The following is a 13,139-nucleotide window of genomic DNA, read 5'->3' as shown; positions in this document are numbered from 1 at the left end:
GGGATGACATACAAAACCTTGAAAGAAAAACGTTGTCAGCCAAAAATAATATATCCTGCAAAACTCTCGCTCGAATATGATGGTGCTCCCTGGAAACTCTATGGGGCAGTTTTACTCTGTCCTATAGGGTCGCTATGAGTCGGAATCGACTCGACGGCACTGGGTTTTGTTTTTGGTTTGGTATGTGAATCCAGGAATCCTTGGGTGGCACAAGTAGTTAAGCACCCAGCTGTTACACAAAAGGTTGGAGGTTGGAGTCTGCTCAGAGGTGTGTCAAAAGAAATGTCTAGTGATCCAGCTCTGAAAAACCAACCATCTATTGGAAGCCTTATGGAGCACATAGGATGCCATGAGTCAGGAATGAGTTTGTGGTAGCTGGGATGTAGACCCATGTCTCAGGGCTGACTGAGAGCACTTCCATAAACTGGCACTGATATATGTCCTTGTGAAACTTGAAAGGGGAAAAGTAGGGTAGTTAGATCTCTGGGGTTCCTGAACACATAATGAACATAGGTGTTGCCTGAACATGCTTTGCTCTTTTATGGCTCTTTGCCTTTTTTTATGTTGTTCCCACTCCCTGGCATGCGTTTCTCCAAAACTGTCCGTCTGGCCGATTCCTCCCCCCTTTCAAAGCCTCAGCCCAAATGCTGCTTCGTCTGCAGAATCCTCCCTGACTCTCCAGGAACAGCAGATGTTGGAGCTGCTTCTCCCGTGTATCCTCTGCATCAACATTAACCCAATCAGTATTGCCATTTATAATTGTTACTTTGAATATGTTTATTAATTAGATTTTAAGCTTCTTGAGGGCAGGATTGTACCATTATATCTTTGTAGTCTCCGCACCAGCGTAAGTGCTCAATGAAATATTTTTGAAGGAATGAATGAAAGAATGCTGGGCACCAAGGAAGCTATTAACATGAATTAGATATGAACTCTGCCCTCAAGAGATTTGCAGTCTAGTAAGAGAGAGAATAGGCACATAAAAACATATAAAGTAGCAAATGTCAAGTAACAGGGATAAAAATGAAAATCTATGGGGATTCCAAGGAGGGAAGCAATTCCATTCAGAGGGAGGAATCTCAGAGACAGTAAGAATATCTAGGACTTCACATTTTTAAAGATTATGATAGAGATAGGGAAAGTAGAAAAGACTAGAACGTTCTAGGTTGAGAGAAAAGTATGAACTAAGACGTAAAGGCAGGAAGGCTTAGGATGCGTATAAGGAAGAGAAAGCTGTTCAGCTCAGTTAAACTGGTATATGGGTTGTATGCTTTATTTTCAGGGCCTGGAACAATACATGAAGTAAATGTAAATTTCCAACTTTATGAAAGTGTATATTAATTTATAAATTAATTTATTGAATGAGTTATTGGAATTCTGAACACATCTGTCCTTCCAAGCCAATGTACAAAACCCTATTTCCTGCATAATAAAGTTCAACTATGAATTCATTCACCATTTTAACTGTTTTCTAATATATATATTTTAAAAGCAATACATGTACCCCTTCAATAGAATATTGAGAACATTTTAATAAAAGACAAGGAAAAAAGACCAGCCGCAATCTAATCACCACCATTAATGTTTCAGTCATCTACTCATCCATCTACCTAATCTATATATTTTTTCAAAATTAATTTTCAATTTCACTGAACATTCTCCTTTGTAACCTCATTTTTTTCACACGCCATCCCATGAACATGTCCCCAGAACATTCTTCATCTACAGCATGCCACTCAATAGGCTGATGTGTATCATCCATTGTGTGAGTGCGTCAAAAGGTATTTAACCAATTCTTTATACTGGCCAATTCGGTTACTCCCAATTTTTGTGCTATAGATAACGAAGGGTGAAACACTCTTATACATAACTTTTTGCATGTATCTGATTATCTTCTTACTATAAATTTCTCTAAATGGAATTTCTTGGTCAGAAGATGAAAACAGCTTAAGAGATTTTCATGCACACTGCCAAAATGCCTCCTAATTATGCACTCTCTAGCTGTGAACGAGGGCACCTGACTCCCTGACAGGTGAAAATACTGGGCATTTTGATTTTCTGAAAAACGTTTGCCAATGTGATAGGTGAGAAATGACTAGTAAGGAGGATAAACATGTCTTCATAGGTGTCCTGGTCGTTTTGCTACCTTTTCTAAATGATGTACACTTGCATGACCACTGGAAGGTTAGCTCCATGAGGACAGACTTTTTTGGTCACGGCTGTATCCACAGCACCTAGGACAGTGCCTGGTGTATAGCAGGACTTCACTAACTTTTTTGTTTTTGAAAGAATATATTTTCTAATTGGGTGTCCATCTTTAAAAAAAGTTGATTTGTAAAATCTGTGTATGTACATATAAACTTACATTAATCCTCGATCTGACAAATACTGTGCCCGATTTGCCATTTCTCTTTTAGTTTTGTTTATGGTACTTTTTGCCAAAGGGAATGTCTACAACTCAAAGGCAACTAACGACAATAACACAGATGCTTCTTGCTTCATTTTTATGCTTAGAAAAGTCTTTCCCACCAAGACGGAATAAGGATTCACCTCTATTGTCTTCCATTATTTATTTATTTATTTTTAATGTTGTAGCACACAGAAGTGCTACATAAATGTTAGCTACTCTTACATCCACCAAGGAATAGAGCCCCCTCTTCCCTGATCTCCACTGCCACCTGCATAGTTGCTGTAAGTCTGTATACACTCGGGATCGCTCCTGGGTCTCTCTACTGTTTCACTGCTCTGTCTGTATATTTCTGCGTCATTACAAAGCTGTTTTAATTATTGTAGTTTTCTAATGTGTTTTAATATTTGGCAGTTAAGATTCCTTCTTTTCCTCTTTTTAAAAAATTTCTTGATTTAGTTTAACTTTTTCAAGTTTCAAAAATAAATCCCACTGGAATTGTGATTAGAATTTTGTGCAATAATGAAATAAATTGAGGAGGCAGTATCTTTACATTGAATATTTCCATCCAGAAATACAATATGCTCAGTTAAATTAAACCTGTTATGTAGAGCTCAATAAAGTTTTACAGTTTCCTTTATAGAGATTTTGAACAACCCTTTTTATCTTTACTCTTAAACTTTTTGGTTGTGGTTAATATTTGAATGGGATTCTTCTCTACTAGACTTTCCAAACTGCTGGCTGACGCAAAAGCTATTGATAGTGTTGGAATTTGCGGTGGCATCATGGTTACTACACTGAACTCCATTAGTTTCCATGACGCTTTAGGTGACTCTCGGATTTGGTAGAAAAACAACTATACGCAAACAATGGCAATTTTATCTCATTTCTAAAAGCTATATATCCTATTTGCTTTTCTGATTACATTACATTGGCTAGGACTTTCAGAACAAGGTTACATTATAGTGGCAGCCACCAACGTTCTTGTCCTGTTTTTCATTTTAATGGAAGCTCCTCTACTGTTTTGCCATTGAGCATAAAATTGGCTATTGGTTTGAGGAGGGTTTTTTTTTTAACATTAAGAAAGTATTCTTTTAATTCTCATTTATTAAGTTCTTAAAAAAATTTTAATAATCAAGAAAGGAAAGTATGCCTTTTCAAATTTTATCAATCATATGTACTTTTTCTCCTTTAACTTTTTAGTGAATTATATGCATAGATTTCCTAATATTGAACCATAGCTCATTCCCTGAATTCAGACAATATATAAGCCTTTTTTTTTTTTAGCCTTAAAATACACTGTGATTTATATTTGCAGTAGATCTGTCTTCCTAATTATATTTCCTTTAGGTTCATATTCGTTTGCCCTTTGAGCACATTCTGAGACTGGAAAACACTAGCCAGGTGCATGCTGGTTAGGAGGGAGAACTGTGGCTAGGATCTGAAATTTGCCAAAGTCGATCCCACATGTAATGAATCTGAGAACTGGCCATACAGAATTTCAGTTCCTACACTACTTACCCATTTGGGTTTCTTTCCAGCTCGTTTAAAAGTGTATGATCACAGTATTCAAAAACTAAATGCATTTTTCTTTTTCTCCTGAACACCTCGATGAGGTTCACAAGGTTTGGATGTTTTAGTTGCTGCAAAGGAATGGAAATACAAAGTTTAATGATCTGTTTCCAGGTGCAGTTCCTCCCCAGGCCTCTGAAAATTTTCAGAACCGAAGGCCTGTTTATCAATACATCTCTCGTGGAGAATTTCATTGCAGTTACGTACAAGAGAAACTGCACTTAGTAAGAATCACAGAATCTTAAAGTGGAAAGAAAGTTCAGAATTCAATTAATCTATCCATAATAACCACCCCCCCTCAAAAAAAAGTACCTGTTGCTGTCAAATCAATTTCGACTCATAGTGACCCAATAGAAGAGAGCAGAACTGCTCCAAAGGGTTTCCAAGGAGCAGCTGGTGGATTTGAACTGCTAACTTGTTGGTTACCAGCCAAGTTCTTAACTACGGTACCACCAGGGCTCCAATCTACCCATGACAGATGGTGACTAAACTGCTTGAATCTCTCTGGTGATAGCAAATGAAGTACACAACTTAAAATACAAGCACTTAGACCAAAAAATGCTTCAAACATTTTAAGGAAACTTGAACTATCCAAGTCATAAAATAACCTGAATACAAAGTTGAGAGAAGTGGAATTATTGAGAAGACTATCGAAATCATCAATAGCCACTCAGTTTACATATTGCCTTGGATTTAAGGTAAATATCAGCTGGATTTAAACCCAGTCTGGACTCCGGTGCTAGCTCTCAGCTATACTCGATACCAACCCTTAAGTCTGAGCAAACTGCTTATTCTAGGAGTCCCCACAGCTATTACATTTCAGCTCTGTTCTTTAATTCTGTTGTGCTCTCTTATGCTTACATGTCTTATGTGTTAAATTCTATTCCCAAACTTAAGCATTTTACAAGGGAGCTTGGTATAATACTGCAAACCAGAGGAAATATTGTGATTAAGTAAAATAATCCCTAACTAACTACATAATTTATCTAATTTATCATCTGCTCACACAATGGGTGTAAGCCAGGACTGTCCCAGGCAAACTGGCACATAGCTCTTACAGTTCCTGCCTGGAGCTAAGGAGACCATACGACATAGTATACAAACCAGGACACTTTTAAAGGGGCTTCTAACCATATGGAACACTGGAACAACGGCCATAAACCAGGATATATGGTCACTCCTACTTATAACTCATCTTCCCTGTTATTTATAACAGACAAATCAACTTTCCAAACCCTATACCATTTACCCAGAGAGCCATATAAAGTGTTTTGTATGTGGTAAAAAAAAAAAAAGAAGCCCAATAAATATTTGCAGGCCCAGCAGAGAGTCTTAGGTACAGCGACCGCATAGCATGCCTCTATCTCAGTATCTGTAAGTGTGGCTTGACCAAAAAAAATCAGCCTGCAGCTCAGCAATTTGGGAAAAGGGAATCTATCATACATTAAAACCGGCCCAGAGCACCAAAACAATTTGCCTTCAATACGCTCCACTGCTTAAAAGAGCACGAAGCCAAACAGAGGAGGAAAAAGGTCACACTGGTAAGCCAGCTGCTGTGGGCTGCAGCAATATCACAGCAAGCAAGCAAGCGAAGCTGTACCTTACCAGGGCAGTAAGGGCTTCACAGATGCTAGAGATGGAGGCATCGCCAAGGTCAAACGTCAAACCTCCTGCCTTGGGGTGGGTCAGCAATTACATCCCCTGTGCAAATAATGAATTAGCTTAGGTTTGCCTAAAGTAAAACAGTACAGAGGAAAAAAGGCAAAGTAAATTTAGAAAACAGGAGCATGTGAGGAATGCAAGGTAGATTTATCACAGGAGGCAAATGTTCAGGGCATACAGCATACCAAAAGCAGAAAAGATGTACATTCTGAGAGCCATCATTAGAGGCCAAGGGGAGTTGAAATCTAGCTACTCGTCACCTTAAAGCTCATTGTCACATTGGGGTACTTGTAAACCAGCAGCTACTACCTGAGCATTAATGTTGGTTGCAGGCTGTGGGTGGTGGTGGGGGGAATGTAAAAATATTTTTTTATAAAACAAACCCAAAGCTCGGGTTCAGACACACCCTGCAGCTTAGCTCTGGACTGTTGCCAGCGCTGTCCGGCTGACCGGCGCCCTCTGGTGGCGAAGAGATAACAGTGACCCAATTTTTATTGCGCTGGATGTATTCTTGAAAACTGTGTATATCATAGTGCATTTTTAAACAAAATATTGGAACTTATTGGTTAAGGAAATCTGCTGCAAATAATATTTTGAAAAGTAGAGATAATAGCGAATTTTATATGTCAAATCTTATTAGAATAAAAACAATTATTACAAAAACCTTTGTGTAAAACAATTATTACAAAAACTTTGTGTAATTATTCAATATATTTACGAACCAGTGCATCATAAAAAAAAATTAGGGATTAATCCATACGGATGCCTACTGGGGCACTGGAGCAATCCCTTGGGCTCCCTCTGGGCCAGGATGGTGGGGCTGGGGGTGGGGCAGTCCGGAGGGACCAGTGCAGGAGCGGGAGGGTAAGCCATGGGAATGGAGCACCTAAGGCAGTGGGTATTTACCAGGCAGAGTGGAAGACCTGCAGTATTTTAACAATTTCCAGCTGTACTCATTTGAATACGATGAGCGTTAAAGCAGTCACATTCCCAAGTGATGGTCAACTTATTTCCCTAAGTTGCTGATACAAAGGAACTTAAGTGCGATGAAAAAATGACATTATTTTAAATTCCTTTTTGATTTTGCATACGTATTTCACCCAATGCCATGTTTATACACACATATATGTAAAGATGACCTACCTTCAACATGCGTATTTCTCTTAGCGCTATTTTCTTAATAACAGGATCATCTTCAGATTCCACAAATTTTTTAATAGCCACTACTTGTCCAGAGGTTTTGTTTCGGCATTTGAATACAACCCCATAAGATCCTTCTCCAATCTTAGCCAGTTTTTCATACTTTTCCATTATATTTGAAGTGCCTTAAATTACTGTGTTAAAATTGACTTGCAGTATAATATTGCACCTGGAAAATAAGACTGACTTGCCTTAGTCAGGTTATAAAGAACAACGTTCTCACATATTAATATAAAACCAACTTTCCAAGAATGCCAAAGGTTTATTTCCACTGATTATTTTAAAGTAGATTTAAACATATCTGGGTGCTATTTTGTTAGTCTGGTCTTGTGCTATGCAATTCTACCTGACACAAAGATTTCATGTATTATTTCTAGTAATGGATCTACATTTATCTCAGTGAATTAAAAGAATTTGTAGAAAGGAAGCTTATCCAATCTATTGTTTTCATTACCCTCAAGTAAATGATTAAAATGTGATGCTATAAAATGCAGCTGAAGGCACACTTCTTCCTCTTGAATATGACTTTGCCTTTTCCTCCTCACCCCATTTGACATTTGAATACGGCACTGCAGTAACTACGAGAGTTGTGTCAGAAGAAATGATACAAAGTGCTATATTTCCACCTGGTGGAGAGAGGAAAGAGAAAATGCCGGCTACTGAACAAAAAAAAGCAGCCACTAAAGACAACAATCACAAAATCCTTCTAGGGCATCACTTACTGCTCTTAGCTTTTATTTTTATGGAGGAACATATCCTTAAATTCTTAGCCTCCAAAGAAACAATGATGAAGCACAAAAAAGAAGGGAAATTTCTCTACTTAATGAATACTTTCATACCCATGGTGGTTTCCATGGAAACTGGTTGTTGTTGTTAGTTGCCACTGAGTTGAATCTGACTCATGGCGACCCTATGTGTGCAGAGCAGAGCTGCTCTATAGAGTTTTCGAGGCTGTGACCTTCTGGTGGCAGATCTCCAGACCTGACTTCCAAGGTACCTCTGGGTGGGTGTGGACTGCTAACCTTTTGGCTAGTAGTTGAGTCTAGTGCTTAGCTTTCTTCACCCAGGGACTCTACCATGGAAATTGTGGGTTTAGGATTTTGTCTTGTGTTATCCATTTGTGAATTTTGCAGTGACTCGATTACATGTTAAATGACCAATAAAGCCAACATAATTAAATTGTTTAGGAATTAAAGACATAAAAATCCTAATTAGTCTAAAAAATTCCATCCCAATTTACCAAGCAGAATCCTATTAATATAATCTAATACTAGTATTAGCTAGTACTTAAATTATGCAAATTATATATAATCTGCACAAATATCCTATCCAGCAGGTGCTATTTTTATTCCATTAGGCAGATAAGAAAACAGAGGCAGAGTGAATCCAGTATAGAATTAGAACCCAGGCAGTCAGGATTCAAAGATTACAATTTTAATCACCACACTATAAAGCCTCTCGGTTAATTCAAAAGAATGCACAATTCAAAGAACTGCTTTATCTAGGTCTTGATATTAATACAATGTCAAATGAAAGACTCTGACCACTTTTAAAACTTCTCATGTTTCAGTTCAAATGAGTACAAAATTTTCGTACTTCACTAATATTCAGTCTTTTCCATTCACAGATTATCAGCGTGGAAAGAATCATCTACTTTCACTTGACACCATAAAAATAAACAAAGGAGAAAACTGTTTACCTGGGTAAATGACCACTAACATATCTTTTTTTTTTTTAAGTGCATTCTATTCCCTCTGCTACTACAAAGGAGAAGAAACCCTGGCAGTGGTTAAATGTTCGACTGCTAACCAAAAGGCTGGAGGTTTGAACCCACCATCTGCTCTATGGGAGAAAGATATAGCAGTCTTCTTCCATAAAGATTTACAGCCTTGGAAACCCTTTGGGGCAGTTCTACCCTGTTCTATAGGATTGCTATGAGTTTTATTACAAAGGAGAAAACTGAAACCTACACACTCCATCAACACATGCAAAATCCACCACAATCTATGTTTTCTCAATGCCCTATTAATGATACTTGTGTATTTTTTCCATGAGTTATTGTTCTCTCAAAAGTATTTAGATGTAGGCATGCATGTGTTTGCCTTTCTTTTGGCAAGTAGTAGGTGACTGGGTAGAGAACAGAAGAACTGGAAAAAGTGTGAATTTGTTTTAAAAATTAGTATACGACTTTGTAGATTCATGAATTTAACCTCTTTGATAACACTATGGTTACTGGGGGAAACTATGAATATGTCCAAAGGTTCAATTATGAAGTTTTAGGCTAAGTGTTATTTTCTTCTTATTGAGCCATGAGTTTTCCCTTTTTTAACAGATTAAATAATGACTGGCTTGTCAGACTAAGATTTGGATCTCTCAGTTACATCAAACAAACTGTTGAATACAACAAAATAAATTTCCAGAAAACAGTATTTTACTTGGTTGCTGTTGTCGTTTGGTGCCATCCAGTTGATTTTGACTCATAGTTACCCCACGTAACAGAGAAGAACTGTCCCACAGGGCTTCCTAGGCTGTAGTCTTTATGGAGCAGATTGCCAGGCCTTTCTTCCAAGGAGGCTCTGGGTGAGTTCGAACCACCAGCTTTTTGGTTAGCAGCCAAGCACTTAACCATTGTTCCACCAGGGCTCCTTCTTTACCTGGTACCTCTCGATATTATCTCCTTGCTAAAGCCCTTCTATGTTTATTGAGTGTAACGCTGTGTTTGCAGACAGGAGTAAGACAGACGTGGGAATCTCACAAAGCAATTTGTGGCTCTACTTTCAGCGTATTAAGACTCTACCAGAGCTTTCAGAAGCAGTAATTCCTAACGTCTTACCTGACGTACAGACCAATGATCTAACTGCTAGAAGAACATCTCTACATGAATGAACGAAATCATTGCAAAATTGGTATGTTCTAAACCAAATGCCTATCTTCTTTCTTTCCTTATCCTTTACTCCTACCCAAGCTTCACATTACACCCAATGGCTTGTCAAGATACATATGGCGGGAAACTTTGAGGCAGCCAAGGATAATGGCAACTGTCTATTATCATCTTTATTACCACACACCTTCCACAAAGCTGGAGCCCTGGTGGCACAGTGCTTAAGGCTGCTAACCAAAAGGTCGGCAGTTTGAATCCACCAGCTGCTCATTGGAAACCCTATGGGGCAGTTCTACCCTGTCCTATAGGGTTGCTATAAGTCGGAATCAACCTGACAGCAATGGTTTTGGTCTGGTTTCCACAAAGTTATATAACTCAAGCAGAAGAACAAATAAAATGACAAAAATCCAATGCTTTCAACATACCAAAAAGACAGAGAACTCCATGAATTTAAGCGGAAAGGTAAACCTTAAAATCTGGCAAAGATATGTCTTGAGCTCCCACTGCAAGCCTTTGCAGAAAGCAAAGATGGGGGTGGGATGAGGCATGGGAAAATTTTAAAGAAGAAAGAAGAGGAAAAGAGTGGCATAAGATAGACTTAAAACCATCTCCCTCAGAAAATATATCCTGAGCGTAAAAATACCGAATGTCCTGGTAGAGCACAGCACTGTCTATAGGAAAGGGCTACTAACTGAAAGGTTGGTGGTACTAACTGAAAGGTTGGTGGTTCAAACTGACCCAGAGGTGACTTGGAAGAAAGGCCTGGCAATCTACCTCTGAGAAATCACAGCCATTGAAACCCCTACGGACTGCAGTTCTACACACGGGGTTGTCACAAGTCGGAACTGATCTGATAGCAACTAGTTACTGATTTTATATATTTTGAAATGGTCCACCAGGTAATTGGGAAAACTGGCCCAGAACAATGAACTCTGAGCCATATCTGAATAAAACTATTAAAGATAAAGAAAATATCCTCAGGGCCTCCGGGCAAAACCATAGGGTTTTCAATGGCTGAGCTAGCACTTAAACAACATTGTTCTTTGCAAATTACATATAAATATGTACAAATATTTTATGAAGTAGGAGCCATTTTTATTTTATTATAAAAGAGGCACAGCAAACCCAGTATGGAATTAAAACCCAGGCAGATAGCTTCCAGAGATCATAATTTTAATCACTTTCGGTTAATTCAAAAGCAAGCACAATTCAAAAAACCACTTGATATTAATAAAATATTAATAATAAAAGTCCTACAAAAAAAGTACCAGGGGTTGGACTTTGGCTATGATGGGTAAAAGAGAAAGGTGAATCCTCTTCTCAAAACGCAAGTATACAGAAAAGGCATTTGACAAATGCAACACACTTTCATGATAAAGCACTCAAGATGGGAATAGAAGGAAAATTCTCCAGTATAGTAAAGGGCATTTATGAAAAACCCACAGCTACATCATACTCAATGGAGAAGGACTGAGAGCTTTCCCACTGAGATGAGGAACAAGACAGGGATGCCCACTCTCACCACTGCTGTTCAACATTGTTCTGGAAATACTAGCCCAAGCAATTAGGCTGGGGGGCGAGGGGGGAGGTATACAAATAGGGACCAAAAAAACCACACCCATTGCTGTTGAGCCGAGTCTGACTTACAGCAACCCTATAGAACAGAGTAGAACTGCCCCCATAGAGTTTCCAAGGAGCAGCTGATGGATTCGAACTGCCGACCTTTTGGTTAGCAGCTGTAGCTCTTAACCACTGCACCACCAGGGCTCCCATACAAATAGTGAAGTAGAAAGTATAATTATTCCTTTTCACAGTTGACATGATCCTATATACAGAAAACTCCAAAGAATTCACAAGAAAGCTATCAGAATTAATAAATGAATTCAGCAAAGTGGCAGGGTACAAGGTCAACATAAAAAAATCAGTCAGGTTTCTATATACCAGCAATGAGCAACTAGAAAGGGGAATTAAGGAAACATTACCACTTAGAACAGCATCTAAAAGAATAAGGTACCTAGGAATAAATTTAACCACGAAGCTGAAAGACTTGAACACAGAAAACTACAGAAGAAATTGATAACTAAAAGAAATTAAAGAAGACCTAAATAAATGGAAGGGCATTCCATGTTCAATGAACTGGAAGGCTTAATACAGTTAAGATGTCAATACTATCCCAAGTGTAAAAAAAAAAAGCGACCTATAAATTCAGTGTAATCCCCATCAAAATTCCAACAGCATTCTCTGCAGAAATGGAAAAGCCAATCCTCAAATTTATATGGAAGGGCCAAAAAAACAAAAGCCAAATCCGTTGCCACTGAGTCAATTTTGACTCATAGCGACCCTTTAGGACAGAGGAGAACTGCCCCATAGAGTTTCCAAGGAGCACCTGGTGGTTTTGAACTGCCAAGCTTTTGGTTAGCAGCCATAGCTCTTAACTACTACACCACCAGGGCTTCCGAATAGATAAAGCAATCCTAAAGAAGAATAAAGTAGGAGGATTCACACTTTCTGATTTCAAAACATACCATAAAGCCATGGTAATTAAGACAGTTTGGTACTGGTATAAGAATAGATCAATGGAATACAGTTAAGAACCCAGAAATAAAACCATACAACTATTGTTCACAGATTTTTGACAAGGCTGCTAAATCCATTCCATAGGGAATGAAGAGTCTCTTCAAAAAATGGTGCTGATAAACCTGGGTTTTCACATGCAGAAGAATAAATCAGGATCCACGCCTCATAGCATATGCAAAAACCAATTCAGAAGGATCAGGGACCTAAATGTGAAAACTAAAACCATAAAACTCTTAGAAGAAAATACAGGGGCATGGCTGCAGGACCGAGTTTTTATTGATGAATTATCAGATGTGACAACAAAAGCATGAGCAGCAAAAGATAAAATAGATAAATGGGACTTTATAAAAAATATTTTGTTCATCAAAGGACTTTTTCAACAAAGTGCAAAGACAACCCACAAATTAGGAGAAAATTTCCAGGAGCCATATATCCATTAAGTGTCTAGTATCCAAAACAAAGAAAAATTTCTACAACTTAACAAAAAGACTAACAACCCAATCAAAAAAATAAGTAAAGGACAGGCATTTCACCAAAGAGGATATTCAAACGACCAAGATGCACATGAAAAGATGTTTAACATCATTAGCCATTGTTGTTGTTGGTTGCCATTAGGAGATGCAAATCAAAACCACAATGAGACACCACCTCACCTCCACTAGAATGGTAAAGATAAAACACTTAAACAAACAAATAAAAACAGAAAACAAGAGGTGTTGGTAAGGTTGTGGAAAAGCTGGAACCCTTATCCATTGCTGGTGAGAATGTAAAATGATACAGTTGCTATGGAATATGGTTTGGCAGTTACTCAAAAAGTCCAACAGAGAAATACCATATGAC

The 13,139-nt window shown here is 38.2% G+C and overlaps 1 protein-coding gene across 1 annotated transcript in view; it reads right to left on the bottom strand.

The window, feature by feature from the left end:
* CDKL4 (cyclin dependent kinase like 4) overlaps window positions 1-7,650 on the bottom strand; it is a 51,326-nt gene extending 43,676 nt beyond the window's left edge. The window contains exons 1-2 of the mRNA XM_023555301.2: window positions 6,785-7,650; window positions 3,929-4,050 (exon numbers count right to left, since the gene is read on the bottom strand). Coding sequence (XP_023411069.2) covers window positions 3,929-4,050; window positions 6,785-6,952 — 290 coding nt within the window. The 5' untranslated portion in view covers window positions 6,953-7,650. The remainder of the gene's footprint in view (window positions 1-3,928; window positions 4,051-6,784) is intronic.
* Between the last annotated feature and the right edge of the window lie 5,489 nt (window positions 7,651-13,139).

The sequence above is a fragment of the Loxodonta africana genome, chromosome 26 (genome assembly GCF_030014295.1).
Source record: "Loxodonta africana isolate mLoxAfr1 chromosome 26, mLoxAfr1.hap2, whole genome shotgun sequence".
Classification (NCBI taxonomy): domain Eukaryota; kingdom Metazoa; phylum Chordata; class Mammalia; order Proboscidea; family Elephantidae; genus Loxodonta; species Loxodonta africana.
The sequence above is the reverse complement of the archived record's forward strand: the minus strand, read 5'-3'. Positions and strand labels throughout refer to the sequence as shown.